This window comes from Mizuhopecten yessoensis, unplaced genomic scaffold (assembly GCF_002113885.1).
Source record: "Mizuhopecten yessoensis strain PY_sf001 unplaced genomic scaffold, ASM211388v2 scaffold6785, whole genome shotgun sequence".
NCBI classification, from domain to species: domain Eukaryota; kingdom Metazoa; phylum Mollusca; class Bivalvia; order Pectinida; family Pectinidae; genus Mizuhopecten; species Mizuhopecten yessoensis.
Genome location: NW_018406723.1, coordinates 425,796 through 446,339, shown reverse-complemented (window position 1 = coordinate 446,339; position 20,544 = coordinate 425,796). Strand labels below are relative to the sequence as shown.

Below are 20,544 nucleotides of genomic sequence, written 5' to 3'. Positions count from 1 at the left end.
TCCTTGTTAAAGCTACACAATCCTTTAGTTTCCTAGTTCAAGCCACACAATCGTTTGGTCTCCTGGTTAAAACTACACAATCGTTTGGTCTCCTGGTTAAAGCTGCACAATCGTTTGGCCTCCTGGTTAAAGCCACACAATCGTTTGGTCTACTGGTTAAAGCTACACAATCGTTTGGTCTCCTGGTTAAAGCAACACAATCGTTTGGTCTCCTGGTTAAAGCTACATAATCGTTTGGTCTCCTGGTTAAAGCTACACAAGCCTTGGTTTCCTGGTTAAAGCTACACAATCCTTTAGTTTCCTAGTTCAAGCCACACAATCCTTGGTTTCCTTGTTAAAGCTACTGTACACAATCCTTGGTTTCCTGGTTAAAGCTGCACAATCGTTTGGTTTCCTGGTTAAAGCTACACAATCCTTTAGTTTCCTAGTTCAAGCCACACAATCGTTTGGTCTCCTGGTTAAAACTACACAATCGTTTGGTCTCCTGGTTAAAGCTGCACAATCGTTTGGTCTCCTGGTTAAAGCTACTGTACACAATCGTTTGGTCTCCTGGTTAAAGCTGCACAATCGTTTGTTCTCCTGGTTAAAGCCACACAATCGTTTGGTCTCCTGGTTAAAGCTACATGACCCAGAAGTCTCCTGATTATTTTTGGAAGGATATTCTGACTACATAAATGCTTATTTTAGTTTTTCATTATTTTGACAAAAGTTACCACTAAATTTAAAACACATTATTACCATTGGTACAGCCATGAAATCTTTAAGTTAAATTTCCTACCAATACATTCACATCATGCAATACATTTTACTGAACTGCAGTTGTTTGAAATTATATTATTTAGAATAAAAATGAAATCAGAAATTTCAAGGATCAAACTTTGGACCTTTTATTATTAATTGCTGTCTCTATACCATTCTGTGTGTTCCTATCAACATTTTTTTTATTACAGAGTATCAAAATTGCAGATGAATATTACATGCCAAGGAAAATAAATTCTTAGCCAGGAAAATGTCCTCAAGGTTGCTTAAACTTCTAAACATCAGGGGAAAAACAGTTCTGAAGTAGAAATAGTCTTTGCAAATATAACCTGTACAATGTATACATAGTGCCTGTTATATTAATTAATATTTAAATAATCATGAAATATCACTGAAAGTCATCAGGAACCCATTAGATGGGTTTGGATGGTTTGTGTTTTACGTCCTATTAACTGAGCTCCATTAGATGGTATTTCATAGAGTTTTAAACAAAAAATGTTTCAAACCTTAGTTGTCCCATAAGAAAATGTTTGAATTTTGTTTTAATGCATGGTCAAATCATGGGATTTGTTCTGATGATGATTATAAAACATTAATTCCCAAAGCATGACTCGTATTTGGTTCTCTGGTTATGAAAAATGTATCCGATGTTTCTGTTTATTCTCAATGTGTTGTTGTTAGCTTGTCAAGCTGAGTATTATAACATTTAACACTCGGAGCGCTGTCTCCACTGAGACATACCAGCAACTTTGTGGTGCATTCTTAATCATAGGATAACGTGATGAATAATTGAATTAATATCAGACATATTGTCTCCTTACGTATGATTCTGACTCTGTTAATGGTTTTGTTATTAAATCCACTGATTTTTTTTTCATCCTGATAATTCCCTTGACATTTTCGGAATTATCTTTGACATTAATGAAAGCAAGAGACAAAACAAGTCTGTGAATGATCGTTAAGTCGAATACGTAAAATCCATTATCTGTGACTGGCCGTTTCATTGAGCACTGTAGAAATAAGTATAAAGTTGTTCATGTTATGAAAATATAGTTTCTAAAGCTCAGGAAAATTATTTTTGAATTTAATTTACTTTAAGGGTCCTTGTACATGTATCATCACTACAGGCAAAACACTAGAGAGTTCCACTGTAGCTTTTCATACAAAGAGTAACCTCCCCTTAACTTATTCCTCGGGTTTTAACTGTACAGCACATCTGGGCCAATGTACTATTGTTGAGCAGGTATCACACATTCAATTAGATCATCAGTATAATCATCGGAGGTCCAGGGTTTTGATGGTGGTCTTGCTATGGTGTTTTTTTACACTCTAATGATCTTTCTTTTGTTTTTAATCTTTGTTATGTTTTCAAAAATGTTCTGCAAGATATGGCTTTCCTTTTTAAGAAACAATTTATCAAAGTTATTGCAAGGCTGTAAATATTATCAAAGTTTTACTTTATACATAAACAATATATGTATTGAAACCATGCAACACCTTTAATATTTTTACATACATTGTTTGGGTATAAAGTAATACTGTAATGTTACAAATTTGCAAACTGATGAATCTTTTTGAAGATATTGCAAGGATGAAAAAACCCATAACCAAATAAACAAATCAACCAAACACACATTCATGTCGAGTGGAAACTACGTCGCAACTGCATCCGAGACATCAATTGGTTCATCATGGCAACAGTTGCCATTTCCTAGCTTTTATGAAGTTTAAACATTTAGATTAAAAGACTTGCTTAACATTTAAAAAAAAAATAATCTCTGAGTTAACCATAATTATGACCCTGGTCATTTTTTTGGAGCTAAATATAAAAGATATCAAATTAATCTGATATTTAAAAAGTGAATGTCATGAAATATGTTTTTTTGGACGGCCTTGGCTCGATACAAAATTTCTAAATAAAAGTCTGAGACTGTGCAGGTAGCTGGTTTAACATTAACAAATGAAGGACAAAATCTTATAATCAAATTGATAGCTAAAAACACAGATCTGGTCCTGTTATGATTCGTTCCAACACATCTTAATAAGGTTAAGTGTGATCAGCGCTGGATCGAACAAAGAAATTGCGATGTTGCACTCCGCAAAAACTCGATCAATTTAATGATTGTGTAGCAAGGAGACATCCAATTTCATTCCTTTACCCGAGGCAGTCTTCACAAAAATCTGGTGCGATTTCAGATTTCAGGAGAACCTAAGGACCATTATTAGCTTTAAACGTTTGTTCTTCAGACGTTTGTGACTTTATCAATAGAAGTCTCCAAGGCAGGTTTGCTTTTGTTTCCTTCTGTTGATTCAAAATGCACTACTTAGGTAGTAAAATACATTTATAATGAATTTAGATGTACACTGTCAACTTTCATTTTCGTACAAACCCATTTTGAGGAGATACTTTTGAGAAAATTATACATAAACAAAAGGCCCTAAGCGCCTTAATGCTCATATGAGTTTTATTGAGTATTATCAAATGGCATTAAAACGGACAGACATTAAGAGATGCTGTTACTGTGTTATTATATTCAAAGGAACTGTACATAGGTTCTGGCTACCAAAAACAATGTTGGCAATTTATTTAGACAATTGGCTAATTTCATTATTCAAATGTGTCTGTATAACTATATGACCCTGAATGTTAAAATATAAAACTAATGCGTGCATGTATATGTCTGTAGCATTAAAAAATATATTTGCTTTCAAAAAGTTGTTACTTTTTTAAGATAATTGACAAATCCTGTTCTCTAAACACCAACTCTTAAGTCCTATGGGCAGCCACCTTGTAATTTCAGATCAGCACAAAAGGTCAAGAACACTGGAGGAATTTCTGACAGAAACATTTTGTACCAAGTTTTGCAATCAATAACAGCTGCCATTCTTTAGTTAAAGCTGAAAATGTCTAAGCAAATTAGAGGCTAGGGCAGCCATTCTGGATATTCAAACTGTTACAAAAAGTAAGAGGAAAGTCATAAAATGCTGCACACATTCTTGCATTGAAGTAAAAAAGAATTTGCTGATAAGAGGCAAGGTTGACCATCTTAGATTTTCAGATCAGCACAGAAATGAATAACATGTGGTGGCAACCTCATATGGAACACTTGCACAACGTTTCATGTCAATTGCTGCGCAACTGTTCTAGAGAGGAAGGCCTGAAAGTCTCGGCCAATCAGAGGCCAGGGTGGCCATTTTGGATTTTCACACCAGCATTAAAACAGTAACAACACTTATAATGAAGTCCATAAGTAACATTTGCACCAGGGTGAGGTTCATCGCTGCAGCGGCATTCTCAAAAAGATTAGTTGGATTAACTTCTCAGCCGATGGCAGGGTGTACTGAATCTCAGAGGTCATCTTGAATTTTGTTTGGGATTGGCCAAAAAAGTAAACAAACTTGGTCAGGACAAAAAGTATGGAGTCAATGATGCCATTGGTCCTTGAGAAATCAAAATGTTACATCATTAGTGGGCTGCTGGACATTGACTCAATTAAGGGTTATAATTAATAACTCACATGATCAATCGTAGCATCTTAAGCTCTAATATCAATGTATATGACGTAGATAAATTAATTGATTAGAGGGAAAATAAAATAACAGAATGAAATACATAAATATGAAATCTAATGATTTATTTAAAAATCAAATGATTTTTTTAAGCTGCCTGATACTCCTGACATTAGAATCTTACAAATAAATGTAAGATGCAAATACAGGCACTTCAAACCTCAGCAACAGGTGGAATTTATAGCCCAGATTATGTGTAAACAATTCTGGTACGTTGTACGTCAATTCAGCATCATATTTCACATAAACAGTATATCTGAGGCTCAGATGAAGTGTTGATATTACCTATATAAAGTTCCAGCAAGGATAAAGTCATTAAACCCATATTATCTGAATCCAGATCACCATGGAAACCAAACCATCACCGAGTGTCAAGTGTCGTAGGTGATGAAAATGATCACCAATGAAAGCCTCGGCAATAAAAATTGTGGGTTTTATGGCCTATGTTCTCCTCATTATGGCCTAACAAGGAATACTAACACAGCATAAAGGTGGCAAAACGTCTCTGTGTTTGCAACTGTTGCTGTACGCCTGGGAGTCGTTCAGAAAGCAGAAAACCACCTGGTTTTGCCAGCAAATCATTTCTGTGTGATTGTTAAAGTCATTCTTGAGAGAGAAACAAGCAGAAACAGAAAAAAAATTAAACTCACTGTGTTATGTTCCTGGGGCGCCTCCCCATCTGCCACCGAGAAATACATCTTCCTTTCTCCCGGGTCCTGTAAGAGAGTGCTATATCATTGTGACAAATTTAACACCCAAAATGGCGAATATCAATTAAGAAATATGAAACACTTAACGTGTATCAGGAGAATGAAAATCAGAGATGGATATAACACCAATTAACAAATATGGAAACTTTAGAATTTAACTCATTCACCCCTGAAGACACATTTGAACTCTCCCAATTCAAAGGTAAGAACAGTTCATTATGAAATTTCAGGGGTGAATGAGTGAAATCAGGTATATGAAAATATCATAAATTCATTCTTATTGGCCATACACAGGGTGGGGAAAATGAGTTCCAGGAATCTTTTTGCACATTTGTATACACCAGTGGGGTAGTAACAAATAATTGGGTGTGACATATTTTTACAACTAGTAAATGGAATAGCAGATGACAACTTATCAACAGACTCCTAAATCATCAATTATGTTACAGATCCCTTTGTCTGTTTGGGGTTATATGTGTCTTTGCTAAGGTCATATGGCGGTGATGTCAATCAGTTTGAGGTTATTGTCTTAAATTCATACAAATGTAAGGTCATATGGCCTTAATATCAACTGGTTCGAGGTTATATGTCTTCGCTAAAGTCATAATATGGTTATTTCCACTGGTAATGGACCCACTCATAAAGTCCATTATATAGTGTCATCTTACTGAAATTTTTTACTTTCATTCGGTCAAATTATTCTTAAGTTGGGATAACTAGGGAAGTAATTAGGGAAAAACTAATGAAGCGTAAAGAAATAAAAGATAAAGAAAAGACAGACATCTCAAGGGTTTCATTGATGAAGGCAATAGATTTGTTTTATTGTCTTTCATTTCACTGACAACAGGAAAAGAAGAAAACCTGTATAAAAAGTAGAAGATTCTATTTCTCAGTTTTACTATATAAAGATAAAGATACAAATGATTTGATTGACATTTGAGGGCGAATCACCAAGTTCCATATCCAAAATGTTCCAATTTGTTAGAGGATCATACAGTATATGCCATTAAGAAATATGATATTCAATTTATCAGTGACAATACATATAGGTAAATGGCCTGGCATGTAGCATACCCTGTCTCTGTCAAGTGGGGCGATGAGGATGATGTCCACGCTTCGTCCCACTGTACTCGCACCCCGTGCCTCACTCAGACGCACCAACAGGGCCGTACTTGATTCTGTGATGTCAAACAAGATCTCGCTGGGGCCATCGCTGTCAACTGCCGTCAGCGTCCCAATCGTTGTGTCTGTAACACAGGAAATAAAGCATGGTAAAAACCGTAATTATACACCGTTGTATTTCATTGATTCCAGTTAATCCCCTGTTGCTACATGTAATTCATGGTCTTCTGATTTCGGACATTTTTCTAACATTATCTGTAATGGCTATTTAATAAGATCTTCATCCATATCGACGATATCTTGTCAGCACCATATGTCTTACAAACGCAGAAAAGATTTTCAAATTATGAATCTGTATCATCATACATGAACTTTGATGTTGTTGATTGTGCCTTGTTTGTTTGTTTGGGGTTTTACTCATTCACCCCTGAAATTTCACAACGAACTATTCCAACCTTAGTTGATTCAAAGAGTTCAAATGTGTCTTCAGGGGCCAATGAGTTAATATCCTCACTACAGCTATATAGTCACATGAGGGCAATAGCCTAGGGAAAACCAGTAAAAAAAATTTTTTATGAAAGTGAGAAGATTTAGAGATCCCAAGTGCTGCAATGAGGTTAGCAGCTAGACACAGACAAACACCACCAATTCTGCAGGGGGGCCGGACATATTAACTGAATTTTATGATAACGTTCATGGGGCTGCAGCAGGCCTGCAATTCCTTGATATTTTCCTACAACATGATATTTGAAATTCGCAATTGATCCTATATGTGCTAAAATATAATATCATCCAAAATACAGATATTAATTAACAATTAATAATTAAGAATAATGCGAAATTTTATTCATAAAGTAAAATCTTCTTATGCAACCACCTGCCTTAAGTGAACACCTGTGTAAAGAGACCACTTTTCATGTTCACCAAAGTGGTGTTTTCTTTTCGTACTGAACCTCTGTTAATTGAGACAATTTTTTTTTACCTTGTTAAGGGTGGTCTCTTAAGGTTTCGACTGCAATTGTTTTCATAGCAGAAAATCAAGACAACAGTCTGGCCTGGTTTTGAAGAGATGAGCCCTTTCATCCGCACAGAACTTTTAATACAACGCTCAAATACAATATTTCGGTTTATCGTATGAAGTAGAAAACTTGATAATAGATAAAACGCTGTGACCCTATAGCATCGAACATTGTGGTCTGCAACACAACAATGGGGCACCAGCCAGAAAAGATTAGAACGGAAATTTCATGTATAAGACTTTTGTAGCGTTATCGAGTTTTATACATAAACGTGCGCCAGGAGACCTCTGTTGTTACACGTTAAATAAAGACGTTTTGACAAAGCCGTCATATGGTGTCCTTGAAGCTAAACTATGAGCGGTCAGAGAACAATACAGCAATGTGTCTATCAAATCTCTGTCTCTATGGAAATAGTTCCAAAAAGGTTAATCCTGAGAGAAATCTCCAGACAAAGGTGCCGAACATAGAAAACTTTATGTTTCATGCTATTTCGGGGAAAAACAAAAACGGTGAAGAAAAAAGGAAAAAAAAATCATTGACAGATATAACTTAGCATGATATCCTCCACATCTTCGATTACGTCAGGAAGGTTTATATAAAACACTTCTAGCCTAAACATAAATGGATTCCAACGAGCACCAACATCTTTATCAGTACAATCATGAACTGACAATGCAGAAGCATGACATTGTATCCCCCCCTAAACCAGCTAGAACTGTTGTTTTTCGATCAATTGTACCAATATTTCCTTACTGTAATCAACCTTCTAGAAATCTAATTAGATAGATTGTATTACCAAAACATCGCAATATAAAAGGCCTACAAAATGACCAATGTATCCATTAAATTTCTGAAGAATAAATGAAGTGCATTTGAGTACTTTTTAAACAAAATTCTTCCAGCGTATCAATCTATGCCTCGAATATTGCCAAGCTGAGTTATACTGACACTGCAGCGTTGCTGTCTAATAGCAGATGTGCCGAGCCAATAAAGATGACAATTTAGCCCATTCAGTGCTGCAAGTACGAGATGCTTACAAATTAATCCCTGGCGTTCCACCCTTATCCACTAGACAGATGAAAAATGCAGTCTGCAGGAGATTTCAAAAACATGTTTAATTGGCATTCAGTTTACATTGATAATTATACATAATATCAGCTTACATCTCTATATAGATTTATATAGAAACAAAACTGTCTATGGGGACCAACTGAGAGAGATCACCCCTGAAGACACATTTGAACTCTTCCAATTCAAAGGCTGAATAAGTTCATTATGAAATTTCAGGGGTGAACAAGTTGAAGGGCAGGTTGTTATCATATTAAAAAAAGGTATTATTTCGATGGTTGTTGTAAACTATGTGATAATGATAAGCTTGTAGTCTCATAGGCATGACCTTTATGGACAGGTAGTCTTTATACACAGGTGTTTCAGGTGTAGATAGGTCTTTATAAGCAGTGTTTATAATAGATAGGGATTGTTACAAGCAGGTATGTTTTTCAAAGAAAGGGGACTGTTACAAGCAGGTATGGTTTTCAAAGAGAGGGAATCTTTACAGGCAGGTGAGTTTTTTTTATAGAAAGTGGATCTATTTATAGGCAGGTGTGTTTTAATGGATGGGGACCTTTATATTTTTAGTGGGGATCTTTATTATAAGCAGGTAGTCTTAATAGGCAGGTGGTTTAAAGCAAGTTTCACAGGACTCCTTAGACTCTACAGGAGTAATGATTTATCTTTACTGTGGCATCTTAAAAAGATAACTCGGCATTTATAATTTCATGGTTGGCTGAACTGATATTTTTTTTATAGAAAAATAGAAAAAGGGACCCTGAAATATCTTGGCTGTAAGCGAGATGCTAAATGGAAGAGGTAAATTGCAACAAGTAAGTAAGACTAATAGAATCTTTCACCCCCTTGGGGGTGAGACAGGGTAATCTCATCCCGAGGGGTAAGACTCTTAAGTTGTCAAACACGAGGCTTGCCGAGTGTTTGACAGCTTAAGAATCTTACCCGAGGATTCAGATCACCCTGTCTCACTCCCAAGGGGGTGAATGATTATTTTTCTCTTACCCTATTTACCCTCTTATGTATTTTATATAGACGTTACATCAATGCAAGACAATGTTGATGTGATGCGACTGAATTGTCGACGTGACGTCATTGTATTGTTGCCGTTACGTCATGGTATTGTTGCTATGACGTCATACAATTGTTGAGAACGTGCAAAGAACATGTGTAGCTTGTCTCAACCCTAGGGAGAGATAAGAAAATCTCACACCGGTAAAATGGTGGATATCCCTGTCCATGGTAAGAGAAAGTACTGTCTACTACCCCTAGATTTATATTATATCTATAACTCTACAGTATGAGTAAATCTTCTTGGTTAAAACATGTTGACTGAAATGACCTTGAGTGTCAAAAATGTCCATATCATTCAGTATATATAATAACACAACTTTGCACGAATTAGTAGACGAGATCGACTTTAAAAGCCTTCGTTGTAGCTCCAAGCTTTAAGAGGATATGACAGGCTTCTGATCACGTCTGAAGCTTCCCGCTGGAGGAGAAGGTGTGGAAATAAAAACGGTAAAGGAGGCAAAACCTGTCATATCAGTAACTCATTCCGCTGAACAAGACGCTCGTTCTTGCCAAGGCAGAGGTGGCAGAGAATTAATTATCTGTCGCAAAAAAAAAAAGGTAAGGAAAACAGCAGTTTTATTGATATCTATTGGTTTTAAACAACCAATCGTTTACTTGGCGCAAACTAAACAGAATGCGGAGGTGTTCCCATTTACACCTTGATCTATAGCTGCAATTTTTATTAAAAGTAGATTTTGTATATAGCTTTCAGTATATAAAAACCCCAGTGTTTCATGATTACTACTTAGGATCAACATTAAATTCACCATTTTTTATTTCGAAGTTACAATTAAGATATTGATTAAGGCACTGGCGTGTAAGTGTCTCTAAGGTCTAAAAAGTTGATGCTTTAACTCATGCACCCCTGAAGACATATTTGAACTCTTCCAATTCAAAGGTTGGAATAGTTCATTATGAAAGTTCAGGGGTGAATGAGTTAACAGTTTAATTTTCTGTGAAAACGAGTGCAAAATTTACAGTGTGTATATATATAGAACCTAAAATGGAGTTCCCACATCCCGCCAAATTTATGACAGTCAAGTCTAAAACTTTCCATTCAGCAAGCCTATGCACACAGGCTTTCTGATGTCACTGACATAAAACTCCTATTAAATGAAAGCAGATCCAATGTCCTTTAATTTTATCACATAAGCAAGAATTTATGTGATTATTCTGGAAGTAATTACATTTCCTTTGATCACATTGTGGAGTTTTCTTCAACATTCTCTCGAAAGACTATCTTTCATATAATGCGTGTTAAAACTTATGACAAAACTGAGCTGTGTGGTATATTGATTAGATGTTATTTTTCCAGAAATTCCGTATACGCTACTCAATCAAAACTTTAGGTCAAAGTGTTGTAAAATTATAATACAAAAAGCGTACTAACTTGTTCAGCATTTTTCTGATTTGGAGTAGCTTGTCACTATTACTCTAGCAGAAAAGAAATAACTTTTTGTCATTTCCTTTTTTTACAAGATTGAGACACTTTAAATTGGCTCTGAATAAACTAGAACTGTCACCAGAATGGCAGATTGATTAATACCCCTGCCTGTACCAAGAACTGTAAGTACATTTCTTTTCCGAGTGTTTTTAAATAAAGGGGCACTACTCCATTAAAATGAGAGGTTACACCAATTTATAAACTATATTAACATCCTCTCAATGTAATCATTAAGTGTTACCAAGTATCATTCAAATTGGTGCAGTACTGTGGGAGGTCTAGTGTGAACAATCTTTTATAATAAATGGGCATAACTCTATAAATTGGGGAGGCAACTCCAATCTATATATTTTATTCACATTAGGCTTTGTATGTTAAGGTTCTGTGAACCCAGTATCATTGAAATTGGTGCAGTGCTTTAGAAAGGGGAGGGCATTGTGTCTACAGGTAGACGAAAACATAGGGAACCAAATTCCAGTATAGTACTTCCCCTCCCCCCAAAAACAACGACAACTTTGTTGTGTACTTCTCTAGTAATGACAATAACAAACACCAAAATCCTGTCAAAATCCAATATGGCTGCTTGGTGGCCATCTTCTAGAAAATTTTAATTAGTCACTGAATGAAATGATCACAGCAAGGAATGTTAGTGAAGCCAACACAAAATCCAATATGGCTGCTTGGTGGCCATCTTCTAGAAAATTTTTGATTAGTCACTGTGTGACCTTGTAAACCTGTTATTACCAGATACCCAGGACGTCATCTCAGTAACAAGCATCTTAAGGCCTCTCACAGAAAACATATGGAAAACCAATTACCAGTCATTTTCCATTTCTAGGACAATCTTAAACAATAATTAAATCCTTCTTATAATGGTCAAGAACCAGTCGGAAAGGACCACAGGTAGCATTGTCCAGATCGATGCTCAGAACACACAGGAGCAGCAACACTCGTAGAATGCAATACTTGCCTTATAAGGCAACGTTTTTTTCTCAGCTGACCAATTAAATTCCTGCTAACAAGCAAGCAGGAATTTTGTTTATTCACAATTGTATGCAGCAATATGTCTGAAGTCTCTTGAAGTTAAATGTTGAGTGTGATACAAGTGAAGTTGTACTTTGATTCATCAAAGGATTTCTTCAAGTCAATGAACAGACTTAAAACCTTTTAAAGTTTATAGAATTGCATAGGATATAAAGTTGAATAGATTTCAGCTCATATGCAGCAGCCAGTTTTAAAATCCTTTTAGGATTGTCTAATACTGGACAATACAATCCGAACAACAATTAAAACCTAAGAAAATAACCCTATTAAATGTATAACCATTAAAACAATTAAAGGTATTTCCTGCAAGTCAGTCATATAATGACAGTTGTCATTGGTAAAGAATTCAGATCATGAAAATGTGTTTTTCATAAATCCGTTCCCAGATATTCTGTCGAAACCCAGTTTCTGAAGTCTACTGTATATAGCAATCGTACTTATTTGATGTTGACCCCAATTCAGAGTTCTGACGAGTTGACATGTTCACTGATGCCTAAAGTAAGAGTATCTATATATAGTGACCAATATAGTGACCACTATAGTGACCACTCGCCTCAGCCATCAGCTGGTCACTCAATCAAGCGACTGGACACGGAGTGATGTCAATAACCGACGCCCTAGATAAGTCGGATACAGAACAGTAACTGACCGGATTGTGATTATTAAGTTTTAATCAAATAGGCATTCCTCGGGGGGAAATCAACTTACGTCCATTTTGGCACAATATTGGTGGACTATATCACTGCTGGTCAAACCTGTACTCAATCAACATTTGTAATATATATACGGTAGATCACAGACATTTTGTAAGAAACTAAAATCCCCGGTTAACTCATGCATTCACCCCTGTAGACACATTTGAGCTCTTCCAATTTAAAGGTTGGAATAGTTCATTATGAAATTTCAGAGGTGAATGAGCTAATCCCAGCAGCAGCAGCAGCAGCAGCAGGCTAGGCGATTATTCTCAATTTATCCATTGTTTTGATCTCAATTCATGATAGTGCATCCTTTGTTTTGGAAACAGTTCTCTGTTTTTCTACTCAGAACTGTCCTTGCTATCACGCCATTTCACTATACGTCACCTAAGCACCCTTTTTAACTTAGAAACAAAATTAGCAGGACCACAGGAACTTTATCGCTGCAAATCTTTTTCAGTTCATATTTCAGAACAAACATAATCTTAATGTACGTAACACCACGCAAGGTTTAATAAAAATACCTCCCTAATCACTTAGTATTTTTTAGGGGTTTTTCTTTTCTTTTAGAAAAATAAAAACTTCGCAAGTACATTTTGATGGGAATTTAATTTTTGATTTCCAACTTTTGGATATAAAAGGCACTGATATAAAAGGATAAAAATGACTGAGTGGTAAAGCCTTTCGTTTAACTGCACAGAAAATGTTGAAAGACAAATTTCCTTTGATGTTTTATATAGGTCACGGAGACTGATGCAACAGCATAAAAAATAAAAAGTTTAAAGAATCAGGTGCATCAAGATGGCCTGGACACAAATTCTTTCACTGCTAAGTTGAGAGGAAAATATAGGTTACTGTAACCTAGTTATGTTGTGTGATGAACCTTCATGCCAAAAATAACAGCCTAAGTAAAAGACCTTGTCGGGCAGGATGCCAGGTTGCGTTATCACTCACTTTAAAGATACCCATGCAGCTTTTGGTATTATCAGAATCAAACTTGGTTAATATAATGGAGTTTTGACTGTACAAGATTAATGGAAAATAAGAATAAAACATTTCAGGTCTGGTTTAATCACATTTCATGGCGACATAGTTGAGAAGTATAAAATTAAACCTAAAATTTCAAATCTACTTAATGTACAAGTCACATAGCTTGAGTGAATGTAACCAGAATAGCCATGTGACCCCGATAACACACCTAACTAACAGAGGTCAAGTCAAGATCGCAATACTCCCAGAGATTTTGTTCTTTCCAAGATGACAAGAGACCTTGAGGTGTCATTAGGTCATATGAGTGTCTTTTACCATGGATCAAGGTTACAGAGATGTTTAATAACCCCTTCCCTATAAAAAATAAGTGCCCATATCAAATTAATCCCCTTCGTCTTCATACTAATGGAGTTCACGACCTTTCCGCGCTGACAGACCTTGAAGTGTGGTCATACAGGTGCTTTCACTTGACATGCTGGATCAAGGTCATACAAATGTCTGACATCCGCCTCCCTCCCGATAAAAAACCTTAGTACCCATATCACATCCTGATTGATACATCACCAATAACCACCCCCATTACAAAACATCGAAGAAAACCAGCAACATCAGCTGTCATTTGAAGCAAGGGAGATAACTGAGAAACAAAAACACAAATCTAGCTGTATCATCATTTGTTTTCAATGGAAGCTGAATTTGAATGACATTTCAATCAATAGAGCTAGATAATTAATGTTTCCTTGAAAACATTTATTGTGTAAGTAATGTAAATCACCTGATTAACTGTAAGAAAGAATTAAACAAGGGGATGGTTTGATTCCTACAGACGTTCATTATTGAACACATCACAAAACATCAATTACGTGATTAAACATTTCTGTGAAGAAAACAATCATTTAAACGCCAGTGCATGCACAGTTCAATATCTGTCTACCGCACAGGGAATATATCATGATTACTGTAGAGAAATAACCCAAGAAAACACATAAGTCTTTGAATGCATGTAAAGAATGGCCAATAAGATATTTCGTTGGGACATGAAATAACTAAAGTGAAACCACAAAACATGTTTTTGTATATCACATTATTTCTTATTATGTGAGTGTCTATCGTTAAAATGTTCAAAGTATCATTGATCATAAAAAGTCAGGCATTACAGTACTTCTCCAAATGCACAGATGCTACCTGACCGAGATAATATACATTCCTCACAGAATGCCTCATTTGTCATGGTTATCTCAACATAATCAAACTTTAACTATGATCTGACCTCAACCAAACTTGGCAAGTTTGGCAAGTGACCTTGACCTTATAGGTCAATGACCTTGATGAGATATTTAATGTGCTGAAATCTTTCACCTACACAAGCTCATCAACTGACTTCATTAGGGCTCACGTAGCGACTAATCAGAAACTAACAAGCAAAAGAGAGATATCCAGGTTTTTTTCAATCTGACCAACATAGGCGATCAATGTGACCGACATTGGTACTAGCTGTCACTGACACTGGATAACACGGTGATATTATTCTCCTATAGACTGCCTCAGGCAGACTATGAGGAAAATAAACCAAATTTTTCAGGCACACAAAACAGGGCCGTTACCATTTGTTGGAAATTACACCCCAGTGTGGTTCTTGTAATGTAAATTCCTATGTTAGACTCGGTAATGCCAGTGTTGGATAGGTAATTTCTGGCTGGCTTCAGTCTCCTGGTTTTATCAAGCATACAATTGAAGCATGGGCATAGAACGTCATAGTAACGGTCAGCAGTCAGACACACACGGGGCGAATTTTGAGGGCTGAGAATGTGTGTAGCCTGGTGATAAGGCAAGGACTATAGATTATATAGACTCCCCCCAAACCTACAGAATGATTTACAATCACCATGTAATGGTTACAACATATTGTCAGACAGCTTCATGCTGGAAATAACCTTTTGTCAAAGGCAAGAATAGCAGAAATGATTTCTGGTTTTGACCAAATGAATCTGGTTATTTTATCTGCTTGAGGCCACCCTACTACTAATCAATAAACACTGGACTTTTCACATTGCTATGGATTTAACCTTAGAGCATTTGCATGGAAGCTCCTGAGTTCTCCAGGCAAAAGTCTAGCTAACTCTTTGCTGATTACAGTAACACTCTTTTTCAAACAGAAATTGTGTGGAGTTGAACCATCCGGAAGTTGAATGGTTGCAACCTGTTGCGGTAGAGTTTCCCAATGTTTTTTTGTAGTTAAAGTCTACTGAAGCACGAGGCTATGAATAAAGACAACAAAACTGTTGTACGGTTGGAAAAAAAAACCAATTCCCATAGCCGCAATTGAAGCACCGAAAAAAGGACGGAAAGGAGACAAATTTTACAGCTTTGGCTACGCGACTTAATCTGTGTTTTGTCGACTTGGCTAGTCAGTGAAGGTCAATAAAGCACCCGTAAAATGACCACTAAAGGCCAAGGTCACGACATCAATGGTCTGTCTTGTGTTTGTGAACTACAGGGAGAAAAGCCAATACAAGTGTAACACATTTGGTGTATTACAGCCTACAGTACAACAAAGGTTAACTGAATTTGAAGTTTTTTAGGAGATTCAGGGACAGAGAAATAGCCTGGTGCTGTGGTATTTAACGTCTAATGAGCTATCTTAAGACGTTTGTTATTTTTTGCAAGAATGGTCAGCTTCTCTGAACCAACTGACAATACTGACATAGTCGCAGACAGTTACTGTTCATCCCCTCATAAACAAGCAAGTGTCTCCAAAAGATGAATGTACTCAAGCCCCTGAACTCAGTTGACGGATGACAAATGAACCTGTTAACAATTTAGCAATGGATGACTTATAAATACAAACAGTGACCTTGGTATTGACCTTGGAACTCGGAAAAATTAAACTCTTCCAAGTTATTCTCATATTTTACCTTCGTATAAAATTAAAGAAAAATCATGAAAATGAATGGTGAGAGGGCAGACCATGATATGGCCAGGCATACATAGCCTTTTAAATGTTCATATTATATACTTGCAGTCTTAATAGGGAACACTTACCATAAACATCCTTTTCTACAGAAAACCTGTTATAAGTCTCTAAAACATCTTGTCTTAAGTTTTTATCACAAGAGACATTATTCTGTATCATGGGGGACAACTTGCCCTCTTTTTTTTTTTTATCGAACTTTAACCTCTTCAACTGGGGTCATATAAAGACATATAGGTCAACTTGTCATAAGTCTCTAGCAAGGGAGAATACTTGTTGTAAGTCCCTATCAAGAGAGATAACTTTTCAAAAGTCTCTATATAGGGATACAACATTTTCAAGTCTCTATAATGGGAGATAACTTGTCATAGGTCTCTATCAAGGGAGACAACTTGTAATAAGTTTATCAAGGGAGACAACTTAATTATGAAAAGTCTCTGTCTAGGGAAACAACTTTTTAGAGAGACACCTTGAAATAAGGTTATATCAAAGGAGACAACTTATAGTAAGTCTCTATCAAGAGAGACATGTTGTAATAAGTCTCCATCAAAGAAGACAACTTGTCATAATCAAGACACTATCAAGGGCGTCAACTTGTTACAAATCTCTGTCAAGGGAGACAATTTGTAATAAGTCACTATCAAGGGTGTCAACTTGTTATAAGTCACTATCAAGGGAGACAACTTGTTATAAGTCACTATCAAGGGCGTCAACTTGTTATAAGTCACTATCAAGGGCGTCAACTTGTTACAAGTCTCTGTCAAGAGAGACAATTTGTAATAAGTCTGTATCAAGGGTGACAGCCTGATTTAAGTCTCTATCAAGAGAGATAGCCTGTTTAAAGGCTCCATCAAGGGAGACAATTTGTAATAAGTCTTTATCAAGGGTGGCAGCCTGTTTTAAGTCTCTATCAAGAGAGATAGCCTGTTTAAACTCTCCATCAAGGGAGACAATTTGTAATAAGGCTTTATCAAGGGTGACAGCCTGTTTTAAGTCTCTATCAAGAGAGATAGCCTGTTTAAAGTCTCCATCAAGGGAGACAATTTGTAATAAGTCTTTATCAAGGGTGACAGCCTGTTTTAAGTCTCTATCAAGAGAGACAGCCTGTTTAAAGTCTCCATCAAGGGAGACAGCTTGTAATAAGTCACTATCAAGGGTGTCAACTTGTTACAAGTCTCTGTCAAGGGAGACAATTTGTAATAAGTCTTTATCAAGGGTGACAGCCTGTTTAAAGTCCCCATCAAGGGAGACAACTTGTCATAAGTCTATCAAGGGTGTCAACTTGTTACAAGTCTCTGTCAAGGGAGACAATTTGTAATAAGTCTTTATCAAGGGTGACAGCCTGTTTAAAGTCTCCATCAAGGGAGACAACTTGTAATAAGTCTATCAAGGGAGACAACTTGTAATAAGTCTCTATCAAGGGCGACAATTTATCACATTAAGTCTCTATGAAGATCAATCACACATTATAAATCTCTATTATAAGAGACCATCTATTCCAGACGGAAATAGTTCTTCGGAAAAAGTCCAAATACATATTCCTTTTGGCTGTAATAATCTGAAAATCAAACCATACAACAACACAACGTCAAACAGACTGGATTTTCATATTGATATACTTACTTAAAGGTGTATCTTCCCCACGGACGATTACTCGAGACTGCGAAAAGTTTAACAATCTTGGTGGATTATTGGCCGTTCCTGGTAACGAAAAAAATCAAACAATTTGTATTCAATGTTTCATAACATTATTTTAAGCAAAAAATATTCATTAAGTATGACAAATGTGGATGCGAAATAGTAAATATTGAAAAGATAAAAAAAATAACCAGATATATGAAATTGTAAATGTAAAAAAGTGAAAACGAAAAGCTTATATATAGTTCAACACTGTAGAAAATTATTTAGCAGATTTTTTCAATTCAATTCTTACAAACAACAAATCTATTTGAGCTGTCCCAAAGCTTTCTGTTGCACTGACTTTTATCATAATTCCAAACTTATTAGATACAGTGTGTCCAGCTTTATCTACCAGGGTAAAAATGTATATCCACACATATATCGTCTAGGAATGAGGTGAATATGAAAGCAAGATAATACAGATTTTAAGTGAAAATTATACAAATCAGAAATTTGCATAGAGGTAGCAATGGGGAAATGAGGATTGGGAATAAAAGAGAAAGTTATTATCAACAAGCAAAGACAGAAATCATTTCCTTGGAATTTAAACAAAATTCTAATGGTGAGTATAAACTGTAGACAAATAAAGATTTGTCGGAGAAAACAGCAGGCTTTTGGAGTCTATAATAGTCAATCCAGCTCAGAGACAGAGCAGTATGTTTACAGCTGAAATAAAGGAATAAGAAATTATAACAAGACTCGAGGGAAAAAGCAAAACAAGACTTTTTTTGGTGATTGCGTATCTAATGACTGTATGAGGCAATGTAGTTTCTTCATGCTCTAAGCCTACTGGTGCTTTGTGACAAATGAGAGATGGGATGCGGGCATCAATCTCAACACTGTCCAGTCCCACGGGGCCACTGGAGTCATCAGTATACATAGCTTAGATTCACCGAATGAAATACATTTTTTTTTTATTTCAATCATTTGAAATTCAATGGGTTTTTTAAAAATGTTAAGAAAGATAATCATGTTTTTATGAGTACGTTATGAACCCCAAAAGATATAAAGATACTGCAGTTACACAATACAGTAAAACCTTGATATCTTTGCCTCAGTTTATTTGACACCTTACTTACTGCCAATTTATTTCAAGGTAATTTCCCTTTTTCTTAAAATATTGTTGATACCAGTCTCCTAAAATATTGCCAAACCCCTTCATAATGCCAAAATTTTGCTGGTATACTGGTGGCAGTGTTACAAGATTTTTACTGTATTTCATATCTTTCTTAAATTTACAGAAATTGCTGGTTTGTAAAAAACGCATAGTGGTGATAAGCATATTCCATGGTTTGAAGGTGTAAATAAGCAGGGGATTATGATGGAACCCCCCAAATTCTAATCTGAGCAATCCTTCGTCCCCACCTCCTGACAAACTTTGGCGTAAAAATTGAACAAAGTGTCAAATACCTGTATACAGGGAGTCAAATGCAAAACGCATTTCTAAATATGATACTTTGAGATTCACACTGACGAAATTTGGCAAATGTAGGTGACAGAGTACACAAGATTTGCCCCCGACAAAGGACCATAACTCTGTATATAGCTGGGCACAGCTTAATGACTTGAACAACATTCAAACCTATTGTTAGCCCCCTCTCTGGTGGTACCAGTAGGGGACTGACTGAGGTTCAACTGCTAAAAATGAACGAAACACACCATACATTTCTGTTCAAAGAGTTTTTGAAAAGTTTATATCACTTATCTTTAATCCAAACCGAATCATCCTAAGCAAGATTCTGGACCTGGTGTTTCAAATATTCGGTTTAAAACAAAACAGTCAAAATATTTACTTAATTCAAATCACACAACAAATTGTATTGAATTTTCCTTTTTACCATTCTGTTGATCAGACCCCAACAAAGATAGTCAAAAATCTTTTTTTCAAATATGTTAATATTTTCCAAAACGATGGACTATAGCTTAGTTAATGAAAGTCAGTTTACAACGAACCCTTAACTCGTTATGTATAATTTGGCAGGCGTGGCAAACCACTGGCCTACACCTGTCACTTTGATTCATGTTTACTGTTCCTACCAAGTCCATTCTAGGTCTATGCGATTTATAAGTATTCACTTTGTATTGATCTGACTGTTCTTATTCAGCAATGACTTCCTCCAGCAGTGTATATACACAGAGTTTACAGTAATAGCAGGCTCAGTGATAGCACTCACTCTGGGTTTAAATTAATTTGATGAATTTCTACATGGCTTGATATTTATTGTATCAAAAGCATATCTATACTTTACCCTGGTACATAAACATCTGTATTACCAAATATTGACATTCTTTTACACTTGTGCATGTTACATTTTTATCAGTAGCTGAAGTTGTCTTGCCTTTGTGGAGTTATGTACTGGGGTGGAAGGAACAGATCCATTTCTACTGTAGAGCATGTCCC

At 36.0% G+C, this 20,544-nt stretch overlaps 1 protein-coding gene across 1 annotated transcript in view; it reads right to left on the bottom strand.

The window, feature by feature from the left end:
* Nucleotides 1-20,544, bottom strand: part of LOC110452667 (cadherin-23-like) — a 236,197-nt gene that overhangs the window by 50,148 nt on the left and 165,505 nt on the right. The window contains exons 5-7 of the mRNA XM_021501316.1: nucleotides 18,087-18,164; nucleotides 6,114-6,286; nucleotides 4,980-5,045 (exon numbers count right to left, since the gene is read on the bottom strand). Coding sequence (XP_021356991.1) covers nucleotides 4,980-5,045; nucleotides 6,114-6,286; nucleotides 18,087-18,164 — 317 coding nt within the window. The remainder of the gene's footprint in view (nucleotides 1-4,979; nucleotides 5,046-6,113; nucleotides 6,287-18,086; nucleotides 18,165-20,544) is intronic.